Genomic DNA, 26,682 nt, shown 5'->3' with positions numbered 1-26,682 from the left:
TATATATGAATAATGTAGCAAACTCAACAGGACCCTGAGCGCAATAACTTAACAGGAGGTATGTTTGGAAATCGATTGTTATCTGGAAACTGTAGAACGAGTTTATTTGTAGTCGTGTTTCATAGATGATACTGTTTAAAAATGTGTTACTATCAATGGGTAATGTACGTTATCTTATCTGTATGTATAGCAAATAAAAAATGCTACATAATCAGATGTCAAAGGATTTAGATAATACAGACGGGCAAGTATATAATAATCGTTATTAATTTAAATATGCCATTGTGTTGGTATCAAATATGCTAGACAATAAAAATAAATAAGACACAATTCTAGTAGTCGGTTTCATTTGGGAACAACATACTGACAGTGGACAAGAAACAGAATTATCACGCTCTCCTAATAGATGAGTTCAAATTAGAGCTAATTTCATATAGCCTGCAATTTGACAGACACAGCCCACGGTAAAGCGGCACAAAGGTTCATACATCGTATTGCGTACCTGTTTTGAGTGAGTTCGTAAATGGTAAAAAGCGAAGAACGTTAACATAAAAAGCTTTACTGGACAGGGTACGATAAGTCTCTAGCCACTTTGCAGATTCTGCCACGTTTACGGAGAGGTCTGCCCCTTGAAACCGATTTCGTCTTTGCGAACCTCTGTACTATTTATATATCTATTTCTGATTAGTTAAAACGGAACCTGTTTGACAATCGGGTGCAACATTATTGTTTCTTATCTTCTGAGTCGTACTCTGTATATATATATATATATATATATATATATATATATATATAACACTGTACATCCATTACAATTTGTGTGATCACCGCTGATTGCCGCGTTGTAGTAGACAGACACATACCAGGAAGTGGATCGGTGGGGCCCGGTGGCGTCAGAGAATCGCTAGGGATGATAGAATCAAGCCGCGCCGCTATCATCATCAATGAGAACATCTTCTATATTATCATCGCTGGAGTCATGATTCGGTCGAGACGCAAGCGAGCCATCAAGAGCAGTCGTTGTCAATAACTGTTTGTTTATCCCCTATCGGCAGCTCGACCTAACGCCATCGTCAGGATACGATACGATAAAGATTGGATCCAAACTAAAAAAAAATTGCTACCCATCGAACCGGTCCCCACACCCGAGGCTTTATTATGACGTTTTTCGCCCGCGCTTTTCTTGTATGGTTCCGTCTCCATATGGGTCGATCGTTCGCCATACCTGTGGCTTGGTTCGCTGCCGCAGCTGCCGGTGGCGCTGTTTTGACTGATCAATAATATCGTCTTTTTCGTCCGTTATATCCATGTGAGCCGCGCCGGTTATGCCGTTAAGGCAATCAGCCGCTGAGAACATCGACTGACGAAGGCGTCACAGCACTTAGAATTCATGAGTTGCCCGTTGGTGCTACCTGGATGAGTTCAAAAGAAACTATAAAATTGGTATTCGTATGTGCACACGCTTCAGTGTGTAAGGCCCCGGAGCCGAAAAGCTATGAACCAATCCAGGATTCAAGCTAAAAGTAGCTCCGAGAAAAGCTATACTTTTTTCAAAGTACGATACAGAATATTTGCACAATCGAAATGATATAATCGTATCTCATAATTTGATTGATTTAGTAAAGAGGTGCATAATGACCTTCCTACCGTATAATTTGGTATTAGTTTGTAGGAAAATTAAAAGTCAATTTGCTGAGATTCATCAGATTTATAGAAAAAAAAAAGATCACCTTTGCAGAACACTTTAAAGCTAGTTTCAATTTAACTCCTTACGATACTTTAAGCAACCTCACATATATAGAATTACCGATTTTGAATGTATATACCCTTCTCGAGGAGTGACACCTATGAGTACAAATAGACAGAGTACTTGGAAAATGCAAAATTCGCATTCTTGGATTTGACCGATCTAGTTTCGACGGGGTACACAAAGTTAATAAAGTAATAATAAAATAAAAAAAAGATCTTGCTGCACGTGTCGGAAATGTGTTAGACCTGCTTAAGAACTTCTTAATCCTTAAGCTTAATCCATACGATCCGAAAGTCAGTATTTTATCCCCAGCTACGACACACGGCACTACAACAATCCGACAGTGTGCTTGATTTCGTCTGTGCGAAAAATTTGACATCCGATTATATGTATCTAATGGCTTACGAACTGTGAGACTTGGTATACACTACTCTCACGAAATTAATCACAAAACGAGTCTACAGACTCGATTGCAGATCCTATGTCCGTAGTTGATTCTTAATCTTAACATTATAATGAAATATTTTTACAATTTGCAAAAGAGTTAATTAAAGTGAGGGAAAGTCGACCCGTTAAGTAGCTGGGAATATTTGCGTGATGAGAAATGTTGAAAGACTGTTTTCTTGTTTAACTAATGAGTTGAATTTGAAAAGTTGTTAGTGAAAAGTTCTACTTCATGTATCAAGCGACGCACTTACAGGTTAGGATATGCTTACGCCAGCAAAACATGATGCCGAGACAATAGTTAATCGACAGAACGTTTATCGGTTGATTAAAAGCTCTGCTGTTGTGCATATCTGGCGTGACTCGATATGGTAGTATATCGGTGCTATGTGTGGACGTCAATCAGCCGATCGTCTGTTTTTTCAGATTTGTCCCTTTGTGAATGTATGTACGTAGCATCTCACACACATGGACCGATGGAACAAATCTTTCCATTCTTTATCCGGCCGTCCGGCGGACACTTCCTTTCCCTTTCTGGGAGCGGACGCCAATGCGGATACACAGATTCGCTAGGATTGGGCTCATTTGTGCACCGGATTATCTTCTGTTCGTATAAAAGGCGCTCGGTGCACAGACCCCGAGCAGCCAGACGGCGTCGAACCTACTAAACGTGAGGAACAAGCCGCGAACGCGAGTGGCCCATTTAGCAAGTGATCTAAAAGTGAAACCTTATAGAAAATTGTTACAATGAAGATTCTACTCATCGGATTGATCTTTGTTGGGGCTGCCTACACTGCGCGTAAGTGTTTGCCTTTCTAATAATGTGACTTGGTGCTTCTCTAGTCTGCTCTTATATCGTCAATGTTTTACAAGCGTTATTGAAAGCCTTACTTTATTGCCACTTGCTATCCATTCATAACCTATATGTATGACAAGAAATTTACAAAAAATACATAAAAATGAGCAAACATTGTATGCGTTTCGTTTTCGACCAACGTTTCTCGTGAAGTTGACTTATTGTTCTACCAATACACAAACTTTCCATAGCGAAAATTTACTGAACTTCAAGAAGTAGGCGGGACCTCCATTTAGAGTATTATCAAAATTAAGGGTGATTTATTTGTGTTGGCGGTTTTCCCTTAGAACTCCCGGTTGTGGCGGCGGTAATGAAAGATGCAACAGCAAACGAAGAAAAAAAAATGTTTCTCGCTAACTTAAGTGAGCCTCAAGTAATACAAAAGGACCAAATTACAAAGGCGGAACCTCAAGATCCAATGGAGCTGGCCGTGGAACCAACCGCTGAAGAGTCAGCACCTAAACCTGTCATCATCCAGAAAACTAATACTCCTCTAGACTCAGCTGATGGTAAAGCCATGACCAATTGTCTATAGATATTGACTTCAAACTAATAATGTAACTCGTTCAGGAACTAACAATGGAATTCGTTCAGGTCTAAAAAAATCTGGTATTCTAGCCGTCCTTGATCTACTATATAAGAGATAGCTGCCTCTTTGGTCAACCGAACAACTCAGTTTCTTCGCACGTGCAATAAGCATCTCCATTGAGCCAGCCGTGATAAACCTCGCATAATACGTCACTTGCATAATAAAGTGACTGCATTCGTGGAGTAGTGATGTCATAGTCTCATATATATATGAGATATCATAAACATATATATATATATACATATATGCATGAAAGAAGGGGGCTTGATAAGCTCGGATTGGCATGTGGGCCATTATATCATAATTATATGGCAAATTACATTTCTCATACATTAGTTCCAGCTAACGAGTATGCCGTAGCTGAGGATCCTGAAATCGAGAAACTAGCTGAGCTGCCGTTCGACATCGACAGTGTTCCCGAGACTAAAAACCCGGATGATCCCTGCAGAAGGGTGAAGACACAGGCACTTTTCACTGATGTTGCAGTGTTAAGCAAAATTTCATTGTCTGAATTAAATATCGACCTAACTGTCGATAAACCATCATGCTGATGAGCATTACTTACGAAAAGCCTATTTAGCCCGCTTAGGATTTCTGATATTTGATAATAGTTGTAATTTTTTTTTAAAACAAGAATTTTTTTCTGAGATCTCCACTAGGGGTATTTAGTGCACAATGCATATATATATTAATAGAATTTGTTTTGTAGATCCGAGACCTCACTACTCGCTGGCGTGAACTTGGCCGAGAGATTGCGCAGCGTACAGCTGAACTTGTACGAGTCAGGGGAGAGGAACGGCAAAAGGTAGACAAACTCCTCGGTTGACTCTCTCTTCGAATCGATATATATCTTATTATGATTATCTTGCCTTACGAATTAATCTTAGTAATGCATGACTAGACTCAGCAGCTGTTGATTTGCTTGTATAGTTACAGTTCTTGTTTCTGATAGGTTCGTGACCAAATTAGAAGGATTCGTGAGGATATGAGCAAAACCAATACACTCATTCGAGAAAACACCCGGGAGTGTGCTCGTACACGGCGTCCTACACTTCGTCCCATCGCACCGGAGAAACATTTTCACACAAACACGTCATAGTCGTAGTCGTTTAACTGAAATCAACGTTTAAAGTGATGATTAAACATTTGAAGTGTTCATCTCTGAGCTAAGACTTTGGCAGGCCCTATTTCAGAGGTTCTAGGCAACTTGGTACTAATATTCCGAGCAAATCATTAGCAATACGTATTTAATAAATATTTATAATTATACACTTAATGCCCAGTCATTTTAGACGCTGTACGGATAATTTTCGTTGTTATACATAAATACGAACACGCTAGAACAACTAAACTGTGTTACATGCAAAACGCATACTTCTACGATCTGTATATCTATCTATAAAGATAATAACCTAGCCAAAAAAGACATACCATTATAGATTTTTCTTATTTCTATATTATTAGCATTATAAATATAACGCACCTCGATTCTTATCGTGACAAGATCACAAGGCACAACCAGTAGCAGACGCGCTATTTTAAAAAAATACCTAAGTATTTAATAATAAGCGTTGTTCGTTAAACTTAGAAGTAAACATACGTATTGATATTTATTTTAGCCGACAATATGACATAATCAGTGGTCCCTACTTTGTGGCACGACAAGACTGATTTCGTGGTCAATTTCCGCTTGAAGGTTATACTCAAGCGGATAGGTGCTCTAGGTAAATCTGGCGATTCAGCCGTAGACACACCTCTTAAACAATGAGGCAGTATAATTGGACGTTTCCTTCGAACTAACAAATCAATAAGTAGGTTTATAGTGCAAGTAGGTACTAAACATCGTTGTGTTGTAGCAACAAAATTACGGAAAAAATAACAATCAGAATGCATTTCTAAAAACTTTGATAAATACATTGAAATGATCTAATTACCATTTAATACTACTGACTAAAAAAAATTAGTAATTTTATATCTATATAAAGTGTTCGCTAGTCGTTTAGTACCACTATTGCTATTATTTTTTTGCGAGGTAGCTTAATCTGAGCGTGTGTCAAGTGTACGAACACACGTATTCGTATATACTTACAGTATCAAACAAAATGAAAAAATGAATATTAAGGATTATACTGTATGAATCGGTTAATCCGATGTCGTCTTCCTGCTGTATCCAACTAACACGACTCTATATAAATCAATCCGTAACTATAATTAAATGAAGATAATCTTATAAAAAGGTCGTTTGTAAATATTCATGCGTTTATTATTTCTGAACTATTGTCTTAGCCAAAAGTAGTATATACATAAGTTGCACAGCAAAGCACCACCAGATACGGTTGAAGTGAATGGGCTATGTACAGGGATTACAAGAGGAAAAGGGATAGAAATTATGCAGCGCGCATCCATATAATTTTCAACTAAATTCGTTGCATCTGTGAGTCCAAACAGAGTTCTACCGATTTTCCAGACTTTGTGAGCAACAGGACGCCAGCGCCCTCGTCGTCGTCGTCGTCGTCGTCATCAGTGCCATCATCTACTGCCATCCGCCGCCGCCGCCGCTGGCGTGTCCACCGGCTCCCTCCCAGGGACCTCCTCCGGCGCCCGCTTCTCCTCCGTGTCCACCGACCCCTTCCCAGGACCCACCGCCTCCACCGCCTCCGTGAGACTCCTGGACGTTGATCGAGAGTACCGCTACTCCTTTAGCATCACTATGACCGCCACCCCCGTGACCTCCATCGCCATGAGCCTCCTCGGTATGCACAGCCTGACCAATAGGGATCTTTTGTACAGAGTCGGCAACGGACACAACAGGGTCGGGATATGCGGCGTCGTGTCCCCCTTCGATAGCTTGAGCATGACCCCCACCAAATCCACCACCACCGACACCATGACCACCCTCAAAGCCGCTACCATGACCGCCACCATATCCTCCCCCTCTTCCATGACCACCTCCGTCTATTTCCTTGACAATAACGGCTTCTCCTCCGCCGACTCCGCCGTGACCCCCGCCGAAGCCACCACCGTTTTCGTAGCTACCGCCGCCGTGACCCCCACCGAAGCCACCACCGTTTCCATAGCCACCGCCGCCGTTACCACCTCCAACCTCTTGAATTTGAACCGCTGTAGCTCCGGAACTTTCAGCCTTCGGAATCCCGTGAGGGAAAGTCACTTTCGGTCCAGGCAAATTAGCGGCGATCTTTATAGGTTCCACTAATGATATAGGATGCGTAGATGTAACGAGGCCTTGCTTATACTTGATCGGGATAGGGGTTTTGTCAATTTGAGCTGTGTATTTATGGCCACCAGCTCCTCCGCCGCCACCGTAGCCGCCGCCCCCGTGGCCAACATTTTCTTGTAACTGCACGATTTGCACGTCTCCGCCGCCTCCACCGCCGTGTCCATCACCAAAACCTCCGCCGATACCCCCGTGGCCCCCGTCAAAACCACCTCTTTCGTAGCCACCTCCGCCGCCATCTACTACCTTAACGATAATGGCCTCACCCCCGCCTCCTCCGTGAGCGCCGGCGAACACTCCTCGCCCCAACAGGGTTACCGCACCTACTACCACGACTAGCCACTGTAAGACCATACAAGGAAGCATAGAAAGGTTAAGGTACGTTTCGAATAGAAGATAAGCAAGCCACGATATAGGTTGTTAGAGTTACTGCCGCAAAATTCTACCTTTTGCGGCAGGAACCCTAAAGTTTTATTTGGACAAAAACTAAACAGCCTGTAACCCCGGCTTATCTTTGGCATATTAGTTTGATGTATTTCGACCTATGTTATTTTCGTGCACATTAATTCTCGACGATTGAGTTCCATTTCGCCAGCTGATTTTAGAATAGAGAGGATCACTTTGCAAAAAAATCCGGCCAGAGTTGTAAGGAGACTTCAACACTGTTCTACAGAAGAGGTTTACCGCGTGAATCGGCCACGAACTTCAATGCACCATTTCACATAAAAACATGCCCGCGTTTGCACAATATTATAAAGTCACAAAACTCAGAAGAGGTATGTCGGGTCGCCTTATTATGATTATTATTATTATTATCAATTATGAGAGAACCTTATCTTTACTTTTGTGTTATCACAAATACGGACCTTTGCCATTTCGGCGGGCTCGGGCAGTCACTTCGCTGCGACTTCGCTATAGCTTCTGCTGCTGCTCAAGTCCCGAAGGAGCCCAACACTATGAGATGGACTGGCCATTTTATATCTGTTCCTCTCTGGCGCTTTTGTTACCCCCCCCCCCCCATCCTTTCCTAGCCACTAGACCAGCAGGGGCCATTGACGGGGAGGCGTAAGGCGCTCCCTTGGCTTTCCCCATTGCACGACTATTACCACCGCCGCCGCTGCCCCGATCACTACACCAACCAATACGAGTAGCTGCAGCAACAGCGACGCCAGCCCCGGGGATCCAGCCATCAATATCTTTATCTGCTGGCCGGTTCATCGCGTCTGTCAGTCCTTTCCCCAGCAGCGTCCGCGGGCGCGAACAACATTTCGATTCTTTCCATATCGTAAACGCGGTGCGGCCGCTGGTCTTCGCAGCAACAATAATACCTGAACAGACACAAGGCAGGCCGGGCAACTATCATGAGAAGATAGAAGATAGCGAAGCAACAACGACGATGAGCGACGAAAGCAACGACGGCCACCGACATCGTGGGCTAAATGGAGCAGCAGCTATAGCATCGGCCACGTCTGTCGAGTCTTTCTCATTTGCCCGCTGTGGGCAAAAGGAAGACATTACCATTATTGTGCTTCAATACTGCCAGCCACCAGGCTTTCATACGTAGTGCATCAGATGCAGCAGCATATGACGATAACACGTCGACGTTAAGCACCCAACTATGCAGCAACAACGGCACCGATGCGTAACATCCAAATGTTGAACGGTCAGCTAAGCAACAAATCTCTAATACTGGCTCTTCACTTACGTATTCCTATATAAACCATATGCGAAGTGTGCGAAAAATCATATGCATCACGAGTGGCTGCCGGCACGGGTGCGACGTGGACGTGCTATAATGTTCCACGCAGAATGACGTAAATATGTAAATCTATAGATAATTCGAAAGCTAATGACATTGATTGGCGACCAATATGGCTTTCGACTTTCAGAAACACCATCCACCACGTAATGAACTCTTCAGAAACACCATCTACCACACAGTGAACTTTCCACTGCGGCGACCATCTGTTGCATCCCCATATTTTGAGGTTGCCGCTTCTCGTATTCTATATATCGAAGCAGCATCTACCGCAGCGGTGTTAATCTTGAGATACCGATTCGTTAAGTTCATCAGGCTAATACCTTCAGGATACTTAAAACTCTAATATAAGGATTTGGTAAAAGCAGATGATACTATCCTACATATCTGGCAGAACCTTATTAGATGCTTGATTTATTACAGGCCGCCAGCACATTACACAGTAAGGACTTTCGGCCACAGGCAAGTACAGATATATTCCCTACGCGTTCGCCAAGTATCATACAACATGCTTGTCCAGCACGGTAGAATATATTAAACCGAGCTGAACAAATATGAGCAATAATTGTTCGAATGGTTTGCATAACTCTGCAGTGACTTTTTATACCAACTATAAATATCTTAGGACGGATGACTCATCACTTTCTACATGAGCTGTTTACGCTGGCTAACTAAAGTTCACACCTGTGAAGTTCGTTTACCTTCGGTCGTCCAACTTGGAGTTACGAATGAAGAGATACTGGATACAGGCGTACGGGAGAACAGTTGTTTAGAGGATTTAAATGATTCATCAGCCGTGCTCTAATCACAACGGAGATTACGTATACGTTAAGTCCAAATCCAATACGTTTTGTATCGTTCAGTGATGACATGATGTTTATATCAGCGGCAGTATTTTGATCTGTACATGGTCAGGTAACCAGAGTTATCACGGTTTACGTAATGCGGCTCGGTCGTTCGTTGATATTCGGCCGTTTCATGACGTCATATTGTTTATGTTTGTTGTTGTAATGGCCGGCGATAAAACACCGTGTAGACGGTCACCCGTTAATCAAATGCTTGTTCTTCTTCGGGTATAATATAGCTCTACGCTATTGAATGTCGATGTCAACTCAGCCGTTGTAGCCACTTAAACTACTCACCCCAGGGCTCCAGCGGCGGCTGCTATTATCTATTTTCGCAAATTTAGCCTATTTGTCGAACCATTTTAGGGCAAATCGAATAGAGAGCGAGGGCAAATGAGAAATAGAATGTGCTAACGCTATCTGTAATCATATAATCTATAAAATGTGTTTTGCACTTTACTATCGCATTATTTGATTCACCCTGAAAGTAGACCATAAGCCCGCTTTCCTCGTCTCCATTTTGCCCGGGGCCATTTTTATATTGTACAGGGTAATTTGGCAAAAATAGCTTAACAGTTCAAAAAAAAAAAGAAGATGCTTGATTGTTGGAGCGACTTCAGTTTACAGCTAGTAAAACAGTACGAGATAATGCAACTGATTGCAGCCTTGAGCTGATTTATTTAACGAAGACACGTCATCTATCGAGTAACTGCGATCCTGCAAGCGACGTCATAAAGGACCGTTACAGTGCGTCTTCATTTGTGTCAATAAATTACTTTAATTAGAGATGAGTAACCCGTGACGAATAAGTGGACCCCCGCGTTGCAGCGGGTAGCGCAAAAGTACTATCAACTGATATATACATTTTAGTTGAAAATCTGTACCTTTTACGTTTGGGGGGACGGGGAGTATTCGAAATTGTATATTAGTGAGTTTCATGAATGTCACCGAAGTTTGTAAACAAAGACTGTAGTAAAACTAGGATTACAACTTGACATAAATACCTAATATAAATAAACAGATGAATAAAATCAATCAAAGCATCTACTGACTAATGTATAAAACATATATTCCGCTTTATGTTTACGTGAGACATATATTAAGAGAAGAATAAATTGTGGTACGAGGTATTTTTCAGATGCAGATTTCACTTTTTACTTTGTTTACAGATAACTTTACGGTGTATCGTGTGCAATCCACGAAACCCGCAAAGTATCGGTATTAGTCTTGTGACGTATTAACTGAGAATATAAGAGGACTTTTACGCTTGATCGGTAAGCCAGTCTCCATTGTTACGTTCTTGGTAATATCATTCGAAGCTGAATATGGCACATGATGGAAGGGTAGCGTTAGCGTCTTTTCTCTTCTATGTGAATTAGCCATTGTGCTCGTGAAGTCCTCTATACGCTGACGCGGACCCACGGCGAGCGCAGAAGTTTGACATAGCTAGATAACGAAGCTATAATGATATGTGACGGAGAAAAGCGGCCACATGACGGCGACGGCTCTCCAAGCAGTCGACGCATCGACCATAAAAATCAATTCTAGCGTTACTGCCGGGGCAGATCCTCCTTCCTCTAGCGAGAACCTCCCGAAAGTGAAAATCAAGAAAAAGTGGAAAAGCATATTTTGTTGAAAGCTTACGTGCGTCTAAGGCCTGTAGAGATCAGCCCAGTTTCTCCTGTCGCATAAGCAGTGAATAAAGTATCCAACAGATAAAATTAGACGGTGGAGGTGGATCGCTCGACGAAAACTCGCTTATTTTATCTAATTTTGACATAAACATTGTATTCTTCGAGGGAGCCTAACGATAGTTTGTTCCTACAGACTACAAGAACTTATCGAACAGGCAAAAAACCTTTTAAAGATTTGAACTAGGTCGATGCCCATTCACCAAATGGGTCGAACAAATTAGCTGTTCTGAACAGGTGATCTAGCCCGCGCTTATTCGAATCAATATTAACGAGGAGTTTTTAGTAATTTCCATCGGCGTTGACGCGCCGCATGAATTAGCTTCGATCATTAACCAAGACTGAAGTTTGCACGTGGCGATTATATAGTACGATCGTCCATATGGGAGGTGGAGGGAAAAGATACAGTAAATATAATACTATATAATGAATATAGTAGGCGCTATCAAAAATAGCTAATAGTAGAAGTAGGAATAATAATACTAGTGGTGAAAATATAGTAAACTGGCCGTCACGTCTTTATGTTATTATTTGCGGTGGACTGCAATAAAGTACCTCAGCGACGTCAACTGCTGTCACCGCGGCGGCTCCGGAACCCACTATAGCAACGGTCGTATACAAGATCGCGACTTGTCGTCGTGCACTGTCATGCGTTGGCTCTGGTATCATATAATACGAGAAACAGTCAAATATACAAACAGTGAGCATTTACAGGCACCGCTAGTGCAATTTATTGTCCTGCGACTCGTGATGAGGTAATAGTGTTGGTACTAGGCGTTGACCGTCGCGACAGCTACCGATTGGCAGCCATCGACTACCAAACGCTCAATGAAGTAAGTAGTTGGATGGTCTAGTATAGCTGGCACATAAAACTGCTATGCAGTCAGCTCAGCGCGAGCGACCAACACGGTGAGTACCAAAAACTGCGGCCACAATATATATATATATATTGAAACGGTAACGAGTGGCTGGAAGACGGCCGCCTATCGTAGTTTTGAGACGTGCCATCACAGAGCGGCAGACCGCCGCTTACCACACCAAATGACGCCAAGAAAAACCAGCACCAGAGCTCGGGCAGCATTATAGACGCAGGCCAACAATCACGAAATGCCGCGAACGGCGACAGTAGTAGCAACAGTAATGGCCGTCGTGCTGGTGTCAGGAGCGTCATGAATGCGGCGCAGGTCTGCGATGCGCCGGGAGCTGCGGCCGTCTAACCGTTGAGTTGTGATACTGCTGTATTGTTGTTCACGCAGAATATTGCATAGGCACACGTAGGCATCGACGATACAACGGTGACCGGGGCAACGCTTTCAGCGACCACATAGGCCGAAGCCGTCCGACATTGAACACGCGCTGGTTACGGTAGCAGTAATGTAATAGATGCAGAAAGACTTTGGCCGCGACTGACTAAATACGGTTCGCTTTTTACGCCGAACGTCATATCTATGTTTGTATGTCTCTGAAAACGCGCAGACATACGTACATACAGGAATCAAGTCGAGGACCTTTCTAAGGTCGAAGAACACGCGGACGGTGGATGACTGGGCTGAGAAGCGATGACTGGGTGTCAGCCTTGAAACAACGAAGACACACCACGATGACAGTGAAGAAACAAAAACTACAACCCATAAATACGGCTACCGATGCTGGTACAGCTATTGCGGCACACATTATATGTACATATATATTTATAGCGTACATTGGACTGTTGATTCCTTCCGTTTATTAGGCGATGGACGTTGGCACACCCGGCGGTAGTGCAAGAGGCTCTAGACGCCCAGAGCGGCCCCTTCCAATCTTCGTCCTGCATTAGGTAGCTGTGGCAAATTGTATCTGCAGGAGATGTCGTTCCGCGTTTTGTACGAAACGATTAATGGTCAAAAGGTTTATGTATGGGTGAATGGATTTGTGGACACAGCACGGCATAAGCAATGATACAGAGACCATTTGCAACGACGAAAGGGTCACTATGTCACCTGCTTCAATCATACTCTGCACCGATAATGAGCTAAAAACAGCGCTTAGAAGGGCAAAGCATCAATAGTTATTGTTATTCCCGTCTGTATTAATTATCTCTTCGATGTTGTTTGCTGAAAAGTACTAATTGGTCTGTGTCGTTAACGATGTTTACCGTACCGTAAACTATGCGGATTTTTCTGTTATATCGTTAGCGAGCTTTATGTATGTGCGAGATATTCATTTAAACGCAGGCATCGTCTCCGTTGCAACAGATTAAAATACAATTTTCTTCATTAATTAACGTTGGCCTTCAAATATCCCATTTGGTCCTTGCACTCAATTATGGGGTACATCGCCATCATTATTCGACCATGTGTAGGCGCATGTTGAATAGCAATAAGGGAAATTTCCGATGGAAATAATGCGAGATGACCCGCGACGGCCCACTCCAATCTCTCGCCGCTGCCAATAAGAATCCGTTCGTGCGCAACACATAAAAAGTAGAGATATATGAAAAATGTATACGACGACCACGTACTACTGTTACATGTTGGATACATTGCAAAGGCAGCGACGTGTACTGAAATTGTGAAGGCCCTGGGGTGCTTGCGACGCATTACGCTGAGCAGATAGCTGGCATCAACCACGGTACTAAAAGTAGTGCGTAAATAATTCCACTATTACTACTAGCCACTATTAGAACACGTGTTTATGCGTACACCGAAAAAGAGCTGGGACAGAAAACGCGTACAATTTCACTAAAGAGAATAACCGCAACTGCTTGATTTAAAGTCGAGGTCGAAATCCCTGTGAGGGAGCTACCTATTTGGGTTAAGAAGAAGATAACCGATAGTGTCTGCCAAAGAAAGTACGACTGTTGAAGCAGAGACGAGACAGGACACGACTGAGCGGGTAAATCACCAAAGAGCACACAATGAACATTTGCGAGAAGAAATCGACCTGCTAAAGGCCGACGACAAAGATCCAACAAGGCGCTACGTGTGAGTCCACGCATTGCTTCCCTTCAGGGATCCCTTTTGAGTTTTTAGAACTGGCCTTACTTTTTACATACTAGAGTAGAATAGAATAACTGTTTGTCAGTCTTAGACGAGGCTTAATGTGTATGAATAGAGGTGAATTACATAACGAAGCGAAACTCGGGCCGTCTGATAAATTTATCGGGGAATAGATGAGTGATCAGTAGGTGTTATGCCATAATAACAAATACATCTAAACGTTATTATGTGCGCACTTTTTTTGCCCATAAATATTTTCTAACAGGTTTATATTTTACTTTATCGTAAAATTAGTTAATTTTCTCAAAAATGTATGCTTTCCTACGCCAGCGGTAGTAGTACCCAACTTTTATTCTTGAAGTACCTTATAGCTTCTAGTATGGAAGTATGCAAAACTGGCTTATGACGCGAGTTTTATTTCGATACCGACCTCAAGCATCACCGTCACTTCTATAAGCCCCATTGCTGAAGCAATATTAAATGACATTATTCTATAATCTATAAGAAAGATGTATTATGTGGTTCGTACGGGAAATGTACAAGCTTCGGGCCGATTTGGTTTGCACAGTCCTGTGACATAAATGATTCCATAAAAGCTTGATACTGCTACATCAAACACACTTTACCGACTTCGTAATAGAGATAGAGATTTACGCTTCTACGTTGGCCACTCTTTGGCCTAATGGGTCCAACTGTTTTTCACCTTATTGTAGTGGAAAGGGAGCATAATGCGTCTAGACGAACTACGTACATGGCTAGCAACAGCGTCGCATAATGGAGAAAGGAGACAACAATACATTGCCTCAATATATTTTACGTTTAGCGGTTATGCCGTTAGAAGTTACCTTCGGACGGCAACATATCCCACCACGAGACGAAGCCTGTCTAGACCCGTATTTAAAATTTTTGTTTGCCGAAACTCAAACACATCACCCACTGTGCTGCCATAGGAACTAAGATATGCTAACGCAATAGAAAATGACAGATGTTTACTGGTACATTATTATAGTATAATGATGTGATGAATAGGAAAGGACTGCAGCGATACAGACGAAACGACACTAGTTAGAGATGAACGTATAAATTACTAGTAGACTTTTTCTTAATATGGTACATTTTTACTACCGTGATCGATTTGAAAGTAACATCCATTGGGGACGCAGTGCCGGTTCAAGCCACACCGGCGGCATATTCAGATATAAATAAACAGTAGCAGATCTACGGCAAGCGACCTTCTAGTTGGTGTGTCATCGATGACTGATAAACTGCACGTGGCATTACTTAGAAATTTTTTTTTTCTTATAGAGATTTAAGAACATTGCCTGAAAATTGCACCGGTAATGGCAACAATTCGCATCTAATTATTCCCAATTCTATAGGCTCTATATCGAACGAATTTATTTGAAAAATTGTTATACATAAACATAGTTTTAATCAAAACTCCGAGATAAAAACTAACGAAAAGGGGCCAAATATTTGTTAGTTTGCTACGACTGACATTCTCTTCTATCTTTTTTTGCCAATTCGTTACCAATTATCGATAAGAATAAATAAAGAAGCACACACATGTCGGAAGTATCTAACATTTTCTGAGCACGAGTGTTCAGTAATTATATAGTAAGTGATTTGTTACTTTTTATTTTTATGATGGATACAAGCTTCTGCTATAAGTCGAAATTTCAGTAAAAAATTAAGTTAATGCATCATTAAACTAGGTAAATACCATACCTACAGGGAAATACAGGACAATCGACAAAACCTGTCGTTAAGGTAACCGTCACGCACAATGTCTTGCTCTGCAAAACTAGATCAACAAACAATTGAATATTAATAACGAAAGGCAAAACGGTTGTTCCGTTGTGGCGATGACACCGAGTTGTGTGAACTTTATTCTACTTGGTCTGCTATCCTATTAGGCATCACCTTGACTTGTGATATATATATATATATAGATATATATATATATAGATATATATATATATATATAGATATATATATATATATATATATAGAGAGAGAGAGAGAGAGGGAGAGAGAAAGAGAGAGACAGCGATATAATTATAGCTTAACTGTGAGAATTCTCTCACGAGTCCTTGTATCTGCGCTAGTAAAATCACTTCTCCGAATGTTGCCCATACAGTCATCAATTTTCAGAAGGAGTCAAATAAATTTCAATGGAAATTTTTTGTATATGTAATATCATGTTGTGAACTATCAAGATTTCTTAGATATCAGAGGCTGGTAACGATAACAAGACAGGTAGAAAACCGTTATGGGCCCCAAAAATAAACAATGATATAGTAACCAAAATAGGTAATTTTGACAAATTATTTCACCGTTGTGACATCTATAGTTATTTATCTAGTCACTACGCAAATGTCTATTTTGCAAAATGCTCAGTCATGGCGCCTTTGTTATATACCACCGATGATATATGGCCGAAAACTCAACGTACAACACAATAGTGATAATAACAATAGGTTGCCTGTTTATTTTACGGGTTTAGTCATATATATCAAAGACGATTTTTCCATACTGCTACGTATTGTGATTGTTTTAACGTTACCGCACGAAACGTTGCGTTGAATTGATAGCTCTTATCGGAAAGGCTTACACCATCCGTCCAAGGACTCACTGTAATAGAAAAAACTCAGCCAAATGCTAGATCACAGCGTTCATATAATAAGAAATTCAAAAACCTTATATATGGGTCTTAAAAGCAAATGAAGTAATGTTGCTAATATCAAAATGGCTTTTGATTTACCTTGATCCTAGCTTTGTACATGAGCATCCTTCAAAATAGCTTAGCATACCCTGTTTCGAGCAGACGTCAGGGCATGGCGACCCAAATGTAGGCATGTTCTATATGTTCCTGCTAGATGCGGCCCACCTTTGTACCTGCCTTGTTGTCATGATAGAACACATTGATGAAGGTAGTTTAGAGTAGGACCCGCAGCGCGTCCCATGAACATGTGCGTTCCAGCTACAACTTCCGCAGATATAACGGCTCACGCATGATGACACAGACGGCAAACATGAGCTGCTCAAGAGAACACCACCTTTTCTTTTTTTTTTTTTTCAGGAAATCGTTATGTGTAGGTACGCAGATAAACAGATGTAGAAACTGACGTCTGTGTACACGTGTGGCGAGACAGTTGAACGACACTTGTGAAAATACTGTTTAACCGTGGGAACATCAACTGTACAAGTGGATTCGTTTGAATCAGCTCTTAATTTTATACTTGAATCGTCTAGTAATTGTTGCTGTGGAAGCAAATGAGGCTTTATTTGTAGATACGATGTCTGTTGTATAGTAACAGAACTTACTGAATTCATGTTTATGCGTGGTTAAAATCAGTCGACAATGCAGAGGGCAAATCGCGTACAACGAATGATCTTATTGTCTTAATTTAAAACGTCATACAGTGGTGATACAGACTACATGCTGCATGTTCATGGCATGAGATCGACTTAGCCTCACTCTAAAGATATCAAATACTATATATTTTAGCTAAATTTGTATTTGATTCATGCTCAACATTGCACGTATGCAGATCGTCTGGTATACATTGATAGAGTCATGTACAGGTAAACATAAGAAGTCGTAATATCGAAGATAGAACGGAAAAGTCCTATCTAACAAGTCAGAAACAAAAAGCTCTGACGCATACGGGTTCCTCCAGTTCACCCGGCATCAGATTATCAGCTTAACAAGTTTTCCTTTTCACGTCGTTTAATGCTTAACCTATCTGTCTATCTCTATTGTCAAGGTCAACTACTAGCGTTCTCTAGGTCTTTTCAACTGCTTTCATTCACACAACCTTTTTACGCTTCCCCAATCGATCCGGGCGACAGGGAGCTGTGAATGAGATACGAAGTTAGGTGATACTTTGATATCAAGTTTTCTTGTGGGCCGCTTATTTTAAATGGGTGCATGTTGAATCGCTAACATGCATCCATGTGAAATCGATTTCACTTCGACGCGCTACATAGCCGTTCCACTGACAGTTCGTTGAAATAATGGGTCTTTGCCACTGGATTCCGTATTCTCGCTTGTTCAGTAATGGTAGTTTCTATCGTAACCGCGGGAGCTCTGACCCTTAATCTCCTATTTCGGGTTCCTGGCATAGGATCGGCATCTGAAATGAGGAACACATGTATTATAGATACAAGGTCTATTTGTATTTCGCGTTGATTGAAGTTTGATATTATATCTTTGCTTTTTTCTAATTGATCCTATTCTTTAGCGACAAAAACTAGTCGCTATTTGATTTCGCTGAAGACTGTGTCGCATCCCTGTTTGTATGTACTTACCGTTACTTATGCGCTAAAATGCGTTAATTCTAACGATTTTTATGAAAAAGTTACTTGGGACAAGAATCTGTCTCCCATCAGAACAGTTCGGAGAAGGAAAAATTCATGGAAAAAGCCAGTTGAAACATGGAAAAATTTACACTGGGTGTATGACCACCCCTTTGTTGACCTTGCCCCGTGGAAGAGGTTGAACAGGACTCGTCAAGCCTACCTCGTATTAGTAATGTGAATGAAGGCTATGTTATAGGATTCTCTCGAATCTATTACGAGTCAACGTTTAGATGCCATTTCCAGCTCTAACTTTAAGTTATGTTTGTTTTTTTTTTGTTATAATATCTCTAATTCAAACATGAGTGCATTTTTGAGAGGATTTTTTTATTAGTATTCGCAAAAGGCAGTACAGGTATAGTATCAGATGTATTAAATTAATCAACTGTCGTACCGAATTTACTTAGGTAGAGGCGGTTATTCGTAAAAAAAAAAAAGAATGGACCGTCAAACGATATGCCGTTCACTCTATTTATTATATTTTCACCCAAAATCAGTGGAACTGATGTGGAAAATCAGATCTTCAATTTATGTACAGGTGCTCGGTTTATAAATACGGGAAATTTCGACTTAACCATTGATATATTTAACCAGCCCTTTATCTAGCGGGTAGGCTTGTTTAGCTAGATAAGGGTAGCTAGATAAGACAGCTAAGGACTCGTGGGAATTAATTTGATTCTGTCGACCCGACCTTCATGTTTCGAGTAATTTTCTTTTTATATACATGTTGAAAATAGAAGACCCGGTGGTGGCGTATCGATATTTGTGCAGTATAAAGGAGGATTATCCAGTAGATATTCGGGCGAATCACCGATATTCTATGCTTTCCGACAGCGAACGGAGACAATACACTATGCCGATTAAGAACACACTGCACGGGTCCCCTATGCACTAATCCTATCATTTCGAAACGTGCGAGGGCTCCTGCCTGTACATATTATTTAAACGGTACTTTGAATTTCTCCACTTCAGATCATGACCTTAGGACCAATGTGTTCTGGTTAAATTAGCAACTGCATTATACAACAGTAGTTCTATTGCGGGACTTTAGTTAAGATGACCAGGATTTCAAAGTTTATGTAACCGATATCTTCAACGAATCTTGTTCATGGTCTCTTTGAAGGTACTTCTGCCCAGGCGCTGCTCTCAGCCCAATCAGCTGTAGCTGTAAAAAACGAAAATCGTATCTTTTGAATTAACATCAGATAATTTATTTGGCTCAGAATAAACAATTACAGATCTTTATTGTTGAAATAACGCACTTCGGCAAAAAGCTAAGTGGCCACCCTACCGTTTTCAAGGCGTACGCACACATCTAAACTAATATTGTTCAGTTGACTATAAATTATAACGAATATATAATAAATGAAGGATAAATTTTCTTTCTTACCAGTGCTTAGAACTGCATTGTTTCTGGTTTCCGAGTCAGATACCGTTTGGTCTAGCAGACAGTCTTTGTATCGTATCTAGCATAAGCCTTAGATAGTACAGCATGCATGTACCTAGCGGACCTACCGATCTTTGCGGTCCTATGACGATAAAAACGGCAGCTTTCAGTCTTCGCTATTGATTTTTCTTGGCGCAACAGCAGGAGTCCACGAAAGCTCTCGACGAGTTGATCTAGTACCTCAGTTAAACGACTATGCCTACAAAATTTCGCACTGTCAACGAGCGTTCCCGTCGTTCATAATCGTTCTTTTACACACACATACGTACATATACAGACAGATAGGGCGTCACAGATGCTTACGCATTCGCAGATCTCTGACGTAATATCTTTGCCAACTTTAGTAGCATAGTAGAAAGAAAAGATATCGTAACATAGGGCTCCCTGTTAGGGTATCCCATATGATGTAATATAACATTGAAGGATAACACGAGTGACGTTAAAGCAATAATGCATCTGATTGTATTTTGTATGTAATATTGATAATAGCATTGTCCTTTCGAACGTAAACTTCAGTAGAAATCTGTCGGTTCGGTGTTAATCACATCCGTAGATCGTCTACATAAATTAATGAGTGAAGCATTTTGAAGGTATCGAAGAAATCCCGTACAAACAATTCACTCGTTCATTGAGGTACTGCATTTATGTTACGTCGTGCGCAGGTATCAAGCGGACTCATTATAGATTAGAGGTAGGCACCGGTTGCGTGAAGCTATGTCATTTTATGATCTGTTAATTTTAAAATAAACAATATATAATAGAACAGAAACCTCTTTATAGCATACTCCGTTAGCTTGGGGTGCATAAGTATTTTGGCAAATGGAAGTCCCTTCATAATCAAGGGTGACTGAGAGCCTTCTGTCAGGTCCGGAAGGTGACCTATCCATAGTTATTACCAAACGTGCTGTATTTTATGTAAAAGTTTACTTTTCTGTCACGTGCACTTCGTTTGCGATAAACGACGATCACTTGAAATCTATTAGAGGCCTCTGGATAAAACTCTGGATTTCTATTCGTTCCTTATTTAGTACTTGTGTCGGCTTGTGACACACGGTTCCAAACTGCAAGTTATCTCTAAACTTATCCGTTGTTGTAAACCCTGGCTGTCATATCTTAGCACTAGAAACAATCAGTAGATAATAAATTTGTAAATATGCATCGATCAGATGCGAGTATATAATTACGATAAGACCTAGTTCCCCGTTGTAAACCTATATATATATATATATATATATATATATATATATATATATATATATATATATAATGAAGCTATGATTCGTAGCAGAGTTTCAAGTACATCCTCAAAAATGTGTAGTACTTAAAATCGCTTTCTAAACGGATAAGCCTTATCCGCTGCCGTTGCTGATATGATTGAGCTCAGTATCACTAAATTAGTAATTGTGTCTCTACTGATTTTATCTTGCCAGCCTGGTGGTGATCGTAAAACAATAGAATACATGGTAGATGCGCTATTACGAAACGTAGCATGCCCAGTTCTCTGGCAGTTTCAGTAACTTTTATATCTTCTGAGTTCTCTCTTACTAGTTGGAACAAGATCGAATAGAGTTCAGTAGCGCGTAACATACACCCTTATGTGGTTTTTTCCTTTATTTGTTTTGGCCGTTTAGAAATAAAAGCGTTAAAGCCAAGCAGCCTCGTTGGAGACCTGTTTCAGCAGCATAGATCCTTTCGCTCTAGACAAAAATAGCTTCTTGTCTGTTTTACTTGCGGAAAATAAATAGGTTTAATAACAGACGCGATAACGTTTAACAGCAAATCGACAACAAACGAATGATGCTGTTTATACGTGTTTGGCAATATAAAATACTGTCGTATTATATAATGTAATATCATCACTACTTCTACTATACGGATCGCTTGGTTGTTATTTTAAGTAGTCCTTTATTGTGCATTCCACATATGAGCTCTTGAGCTGTGACCACCGTCGCCATGTTCACTACCTATCAGCTAAAACACGGATGCGCCCCTTCGCCTCCCACCTGGATTATTTCTGTTGTTACTGCATTTGGCCAACTATTGTGTCTGTCTCCGTATTTGGCCGTTCGCAGGGTTGCGCAGCGTACCCCATTCCGAGGTTAGGTGATCGACGTTAACGGTAACGTCCGGTTGATCCGGGCCTCCTCCATTTACTCGTTTTGTCGTGCCGGACGCCGGACCACTATGACAGATCAGCGGTAAGCGAAGTGAGTCAGAATCAGCACGAAGACACCTAGATATGTAGATACTTTTTCGTTCGTCGTTTGGGTCGAAGAGAAGGGACTAGTTGCTAGAATAGAGGTTATCCGAACCATCGCCAGCGACAGCCTATGATGATACGTACGCTGCTACAAATAACAGTAATAGTAGTAGAAGAAAACAAGCATCTCCGATGTTGTGAGAAACATCGTGAATGAGCCGTAAGTTCGTACCTCTACTCCTCAAAAGACCTTATCATGACTGTTGATTTGGCATTTTGATCACCAAGCGTGCTCCCCTGTCTAAAAAACCATATAATTACATATAAAAGCCTATAGTAACTTTAAATACTTTTTACTGGATTCAAGAAATCTATTTTATCACAGTTTAATATAAATATTCTAAGTACTAAGGAAGATTAGCAAGTCCTATTATGAGGCTTTCCGCTGACGTGGCGTTTCATGTACTATGCACGACTCAAGTTTTTGTTCGGATCGTCATTGATGATCGGCACTGTAAGACGATAAAGCAACCTAGGTAAGATTTTTCCACCTTTATTTTATTTCTATAAAACACTTGAAACCTTTTTGAAAGTGTTGTATTACCGAGTATACACCGAAATTCCCTGAAAAGCATTTATGCGAAAGAACATTTCGTTTAAAAATTTAATTTTTATTATAAAATTGTACCATTTTTTTTTTTGTCAGACTGTCAGATTGGTTTACTTTTGACATTGCATACTTTATAACCAAATTATGTTATATATATATATATATAGGCATTTTATAAAACCGTTATGGCAACACAAAAATTCTAACGAGCTGGTAAACTCGTTACTGTTTTTATCAATTTTTCTACATAAGAAAAATAGTTTTGTTATCGTATAAACTTCCACTTAGAGCTTTCCTAATCAAGCATCCGCTGGAGCTTTTCTTCGATTGAATCTGTGCAGCCAAAGGTCGCGAAAAACGGCGTCCTGTCATTCATAAAATCAACTGACTGAACTGACGATTTGTTTTGGAACTGAAAGACATCGAAGCGTTTGCGCGCGTTTTCTCTCTGTGCAGACGCGTTCACTGTGAACACATATGGATATTGCCGCTAGCTCGAATCAGGAAGCTTTCGAGGAAGAGATATATTAAAAGTAGTCTCCTATAACCTGGCAGAGTGTTTCAACATAAGAGACAGTCTGTCTGCGAAGTTTTTAGTTTTCGACATACACACCAACACACACACGTGTGTTGCTTAGATATTAGTTGATTGCTTTAAAAAAACATGCTTAGTTCAATTCGGTTTCTAAAGACTAATAAATCGAATTGCCCCATTTTTTTTTACCCTACCATTTTGCACAATGCTCGATAGAATTGTGAAAAAAAGATGAGGTAACGTCTACGAAGCTTACCCTAGAATATCTTGTTCCTACAGACTAGTTAATTTATATTGAATGTCTGATGCCTACTTTCGTACGTTGTTTTAATATGAGAGCACTGGCCGTACCGGTATCACTTATTCGAGCGGTATCATGAATATATAAAAAAGTTAAAACCAAATCACATTTATTCTAATAGTTGAAAAATCACTTGCACAAAAACTTTTTGTTTCAGTTATATAAGCTAGACGGGGAAGAGCGTCTTACTGCGGGACGCAAAAATAAGGTGTCTTCGATTTCGGAGCCGCATAGCTTGCTTATCCGAGTCTAATAGAGAGTCTAATTTTATCACCAGTCTTGTCCTGCGTATTGAAGACATCTATGACTGCCTACAACATGATGGTATAGTTTCTGCATGAGTTTGTCTGGGTGTGCACGGGCACAGAGATGCTCAACAGGAACAGAGGGGAGGCTTGAAATGGTCGATTGATTTTATTCTTGCAAACGGTGTTTTGCAGTAACACCGTATGACCTCAATAATCCGCGTCAGTTCCGTAACAAAAACGATACGCCATTGTAGTGACGTTATTGTAGGCGGTATATGTTGATGTTGTGCCGCTATCCAAACATTTTAAGAGACGTCTGCAAGCGACATACTGGGGTAAAGAAAAGGCGTCACGTCTATTAAAACGCCATAGGAAACTTTCTATGCTCCGCCCGACGATGGGGGGTAAAGAAGAAAACGAACGAGGTTTGAGTTTTACTTGAGGCTACGCAGTGTTGGCCGGCTACACGGGCGGAAGGCTGGCTACAGACAAAAGTAAGGATGGTCCGTTAAAGCGTTCATATGCTTTGTGTGGTAAAGTATTGTAGATAAGCGTACGATCTAGTTATACGTAAAGCATTTAAACGCTTTAAGTTAGCAATTCGAATTCGATACCGCTGCAAGACATTGCTTACTTGGGACACGTGAACCTATATAAAAAGTTACCAGACTAATAGTACCACAGTATAGTATTGTTTAAAGCAGACTAATAGTACCACAGTATAGTATTGTTTAAAGCAGACTAATAGTACCACAGTATAGTATTGTTTAAAGCAGACTAATAGTACCACAGTACAGTATTGTTCAAAGTCAGATACTTGAACGGCCCAATGAGTGACACCTTAAAAGCAACAAGTGACAAAACTTTCCATTGTAGGCAAAAGCTTGGTGCCGGCAAGGGCCACAAGTCCTTCCCGAGCTTCTGACAATGATGATAAAATTCATTAACGTCAATTTCTAGCAATTATATTACCTATAAATACGCTGTCCAAAAGTTCATTCCAAACGACTGTATATATATATATTTAGAAAGCAACGTATATAAAAAATTTACTATCTATATTAAAGTGTTAATGGGAGATTAACACCGAATACAGTAATTACATAAATATCTATGGTGATCCGAGTCACGCGTTATTGAAACTACTATTAAATTTATGCGCCGTCGATACACGAATGGCATACATATACGCGTAGTATTCTCTAATATCATGCTTGATAAAAAGATTTACAAAGGCTGTAAACTGCACAGCAGGCGTTCGGCTGAACCTTTCGTACAGAATGCATACGCGCTTCTTCTATATATCAATACATAGTAATTAGTATATTATCACGAATGAAGTGCGAGTTCCAATTTATCACAGATATACGATACTTGTTTTTATTCAGACTATAAAAATTCTATAAGTCAAATTATTATTTATTATCGAGTCTGTAGATGTATACGAAGTCCTACTATTGCATACAACCTAAGTAGCTACTGCTGTAATTCAGGGAGCAGCAGTTTTCAAAGTATGCAGACAAAAAACAGGCATGCCGATTAGTACGTCAACTAGTTCGTTAGTGATACGTTCGATTTAGCTAACTCCGGCTGCGATCCTCAAGGCTTTTAAACTTAATGGACTGTCCTACCCGCAGGGGCAGCGTTGGATGGATACCGCATCAGACATACGAGGGTGCTCTTTGTAGAACAGGTAAAAAAAATGCAGGTGGCAAATGCCGTGGCGCTGGCTATTACGACAATTTATGGAGTGGCAAGGTGGAAAGTCGCCGCGCGGCGGGGGGGGCGTAAGTGGGGCGAGGCCGCCGTCTGGGAGAAAGGGAAAACAGAGCAAAACTCGCGAGAAAGTGATGCACTGTGTTTAGATTGTTGAAATGAAAGCTTGAAAACATCCTGCAGGAACAGCGACAATCGACACATTGATAGACCGTAAACATGACAATTACTGCTGCTTGTCATGACAATGGCAACCATTTAGTCTGCAGAACTTACTTTTAACTACTTCGAACAACAACCGCTATCGACACAGAATTTCCACACGTCGCTGATGTGTCTATTTCAATGTGTAGAACTATTCCCTATAGCGCCTCAACCTGTATTCAGTGAGTTGGCCGATTTGCTAGCAGAATATGATCCGTCGTATTACAACGGCTTTAACTCGCGATACCTGCCCTGACGATGGCGACAAAATTCCCTTCGTTCATTTCAAGGGATGGACCTGAAACGTTTGTTCACAGGTAAAAAGGACGCAGAGTGTACGTATGGTCTATAAAAACTGCTGTCGAAGTATAACAGTTTATCTGTAGTAATCATTAGTCAGTACTGTCGATTTGGCCGTTCGGTCGTTCGCCGACAGCCATTTGCCAGACTCGATCTTCATTTGCGTTTCACATATTAGGTTAAAACAACCGGGCGAACCCACCGCACTTTAGTATAGTAACATCAGCGGTGTCAAACGGTAGCAGCTTCATTATGAGCAGTAATAGTAGAAATGCTGATTGAACTAAGCAGAAGTGCTACGCTGCTGTTATTATTAATTCAATTCAGCTTCTATACATGCCAATTCTATTTATTATAACTGACATTACTATATATACTATAGATATATCATGGATTGATTGGTACACGTTAATTATATAAATCACTCCTGCGGAATAGCAGTTAATGGATAAATAACGTGTGACGGCTTAGAGGACAATTGGTAAGGGAATTAGCGCGCTATTATGTACCAGTTGAGGCCCTTCGAAACTTTATACGCCATGGCCCCCATTTGGTGGAAGCTGGTATGGGCCTGCACAAAATTTCGCTCCTATCTTGTTACCTTTTTTCCGG

The 26,682-nt window shown here is 40.9% G+C and overlaps 2 protein-coding genes and 2 long non-coding RNA genes across 6 annotated transcripts; 1 reads left to right on the top strand and 3 right to left on the bottom strand.

Annotated features, from left to right (window-relative positions):
- Positions 1-2,649: 2,649 nt before the first annotated feature.
- LOC111246934 (uncharacterized) lies at positions 2,650-4,910 on the top strand. Of its 2 annotated transcripts, none has more exons than XM_022797339.2 (5): positions 2,650-2,993; positions 3,338-3,559; positions 3,976-4,103; positions 4,349-4,444; positions 4,592-4,910. In XM_022797339.2, the coding sequence occupies exons 1-5, from the start codon at positions 2,942-2,944 to the stop codon at positions 4,736-4,738; spliced, it is 645 nt and encodes a 214-aa protein (XP_022653074.1). In that variant the 5' UTR covers positions 2,650-2,941; the 3' UTR covers positions 4,739-4,910. The 2 variants fall into 2 exon arrangements, with proteins under 2 accessions (XP_022653074.1, XP_022653075.1); XM_022797340.2 differs by having other exon boundaries at positions 2,700-2,993; positions 3,976-4,091.
- A 967-nt stretch (positions 4,911-5,877) lies between these two features.
- LOC111246923 (uncharacterized) lies at positions 5,878-7,851 on the bottom strand. The gene is made up of 2 exons (XM_022797317.2): positions 7,741-7,851; positions 5,878-7,216 (listed from the first exon to the last, which is right to left on the bottom strand). The coding sequence occupies exons 1-2, from the start codon at positions 7,747-7,749 to the stop codon at positions 6,173-6,175; spliced, it is 1,053 nt and encodes a 350-aa protein (XP_022653052.1). The 5' UTR covers positions 7,750-7,851; the 3' UTR covers positions 5,878-6,172.
- An 8,761-nt stretch (positions 7,852-16,612) lies between these two features.
- Positions 16,613-18,693, bottom strand: LOC147756417 (uncharacterized). The gene is made up of 2 exons (XR_015324120.1): positions 16,912-18,693; positions 16,613-16,781 (listed from the first exon to the last, which is right to left on the bottom strand). It is a non-coding gene; the product is annotated as an uncharacterized LOC147756417 (long non-coding RNA).
- Positions 18,694-18,951: 258 nt separating this feature from the next.
- On the bottom strand, positions 18,952-21,128 carry LOC147756416 (uncharacterized). 2 transcript variants are annotated; one of them, XR_015323988.1, is made up of 2 exons: positions 19,900-21,128; positions 18,952-19,674 (listed from the first exon to the last, which is right to left on the bottom strand). It is a non-coding gene; the product is annotated as an uncharacterized LOC147756416 (long non-coding RNA). The 2 variants fall into 2 exon arrangements; XR_015323989.1 differs by having other exon boundaries at positions 20,025-21,128.
- Positions 21,129-26,682: the final 5,554 nt, after the last annotated feature.

The sequence above is a fragment of the Varroa destructor genome, unplaced genomic scaffold (genome assembly GCF_002443255.2).
Source record: "Varroa destructor unplaced genomic scaffold, Vdes_3.0 BEIS01000003.1, whole genome shotgun sequence".
Lineage (NCBI taxonomy): Eukaryota > Metazoa > Arthropoda > Arachnida > Mesostigmata > Varroidae > Varroa > Varroa destructor.
Note: the sequence above shows the minus strand (reverse complement) of the source record. Positions and strands in the feature narration are given on the sequence as shown.

What these genes read in the sequence shown, in the direction of transcription:
- LOC111246934 (XM_022797339.2), top strand. Translation starts at nt 2,942, where the DNA reads ATGAAGATTCTACTCATCGGATTGATCTTTGTTGGGGCTGCCTACACT. An exon ending in TGGGGCTGCCTACACTGCGC is followed by an intron (nt 2,994 to 3,337) that starts GTAAGTGTTTGC and finishes GTTTTCCCTTAG; the next exon opens with AACTCCCGGTTGTGGCGGCG. An exon ending in TCCTCTAGACTCAGCTGATG is followed by an intron (nt 3,560 to 3,975) that starts GTAAAGCCATGA and finishes CTCATACATTAG; the next exon opens with TTCCAGCTAACGAGTATGCC.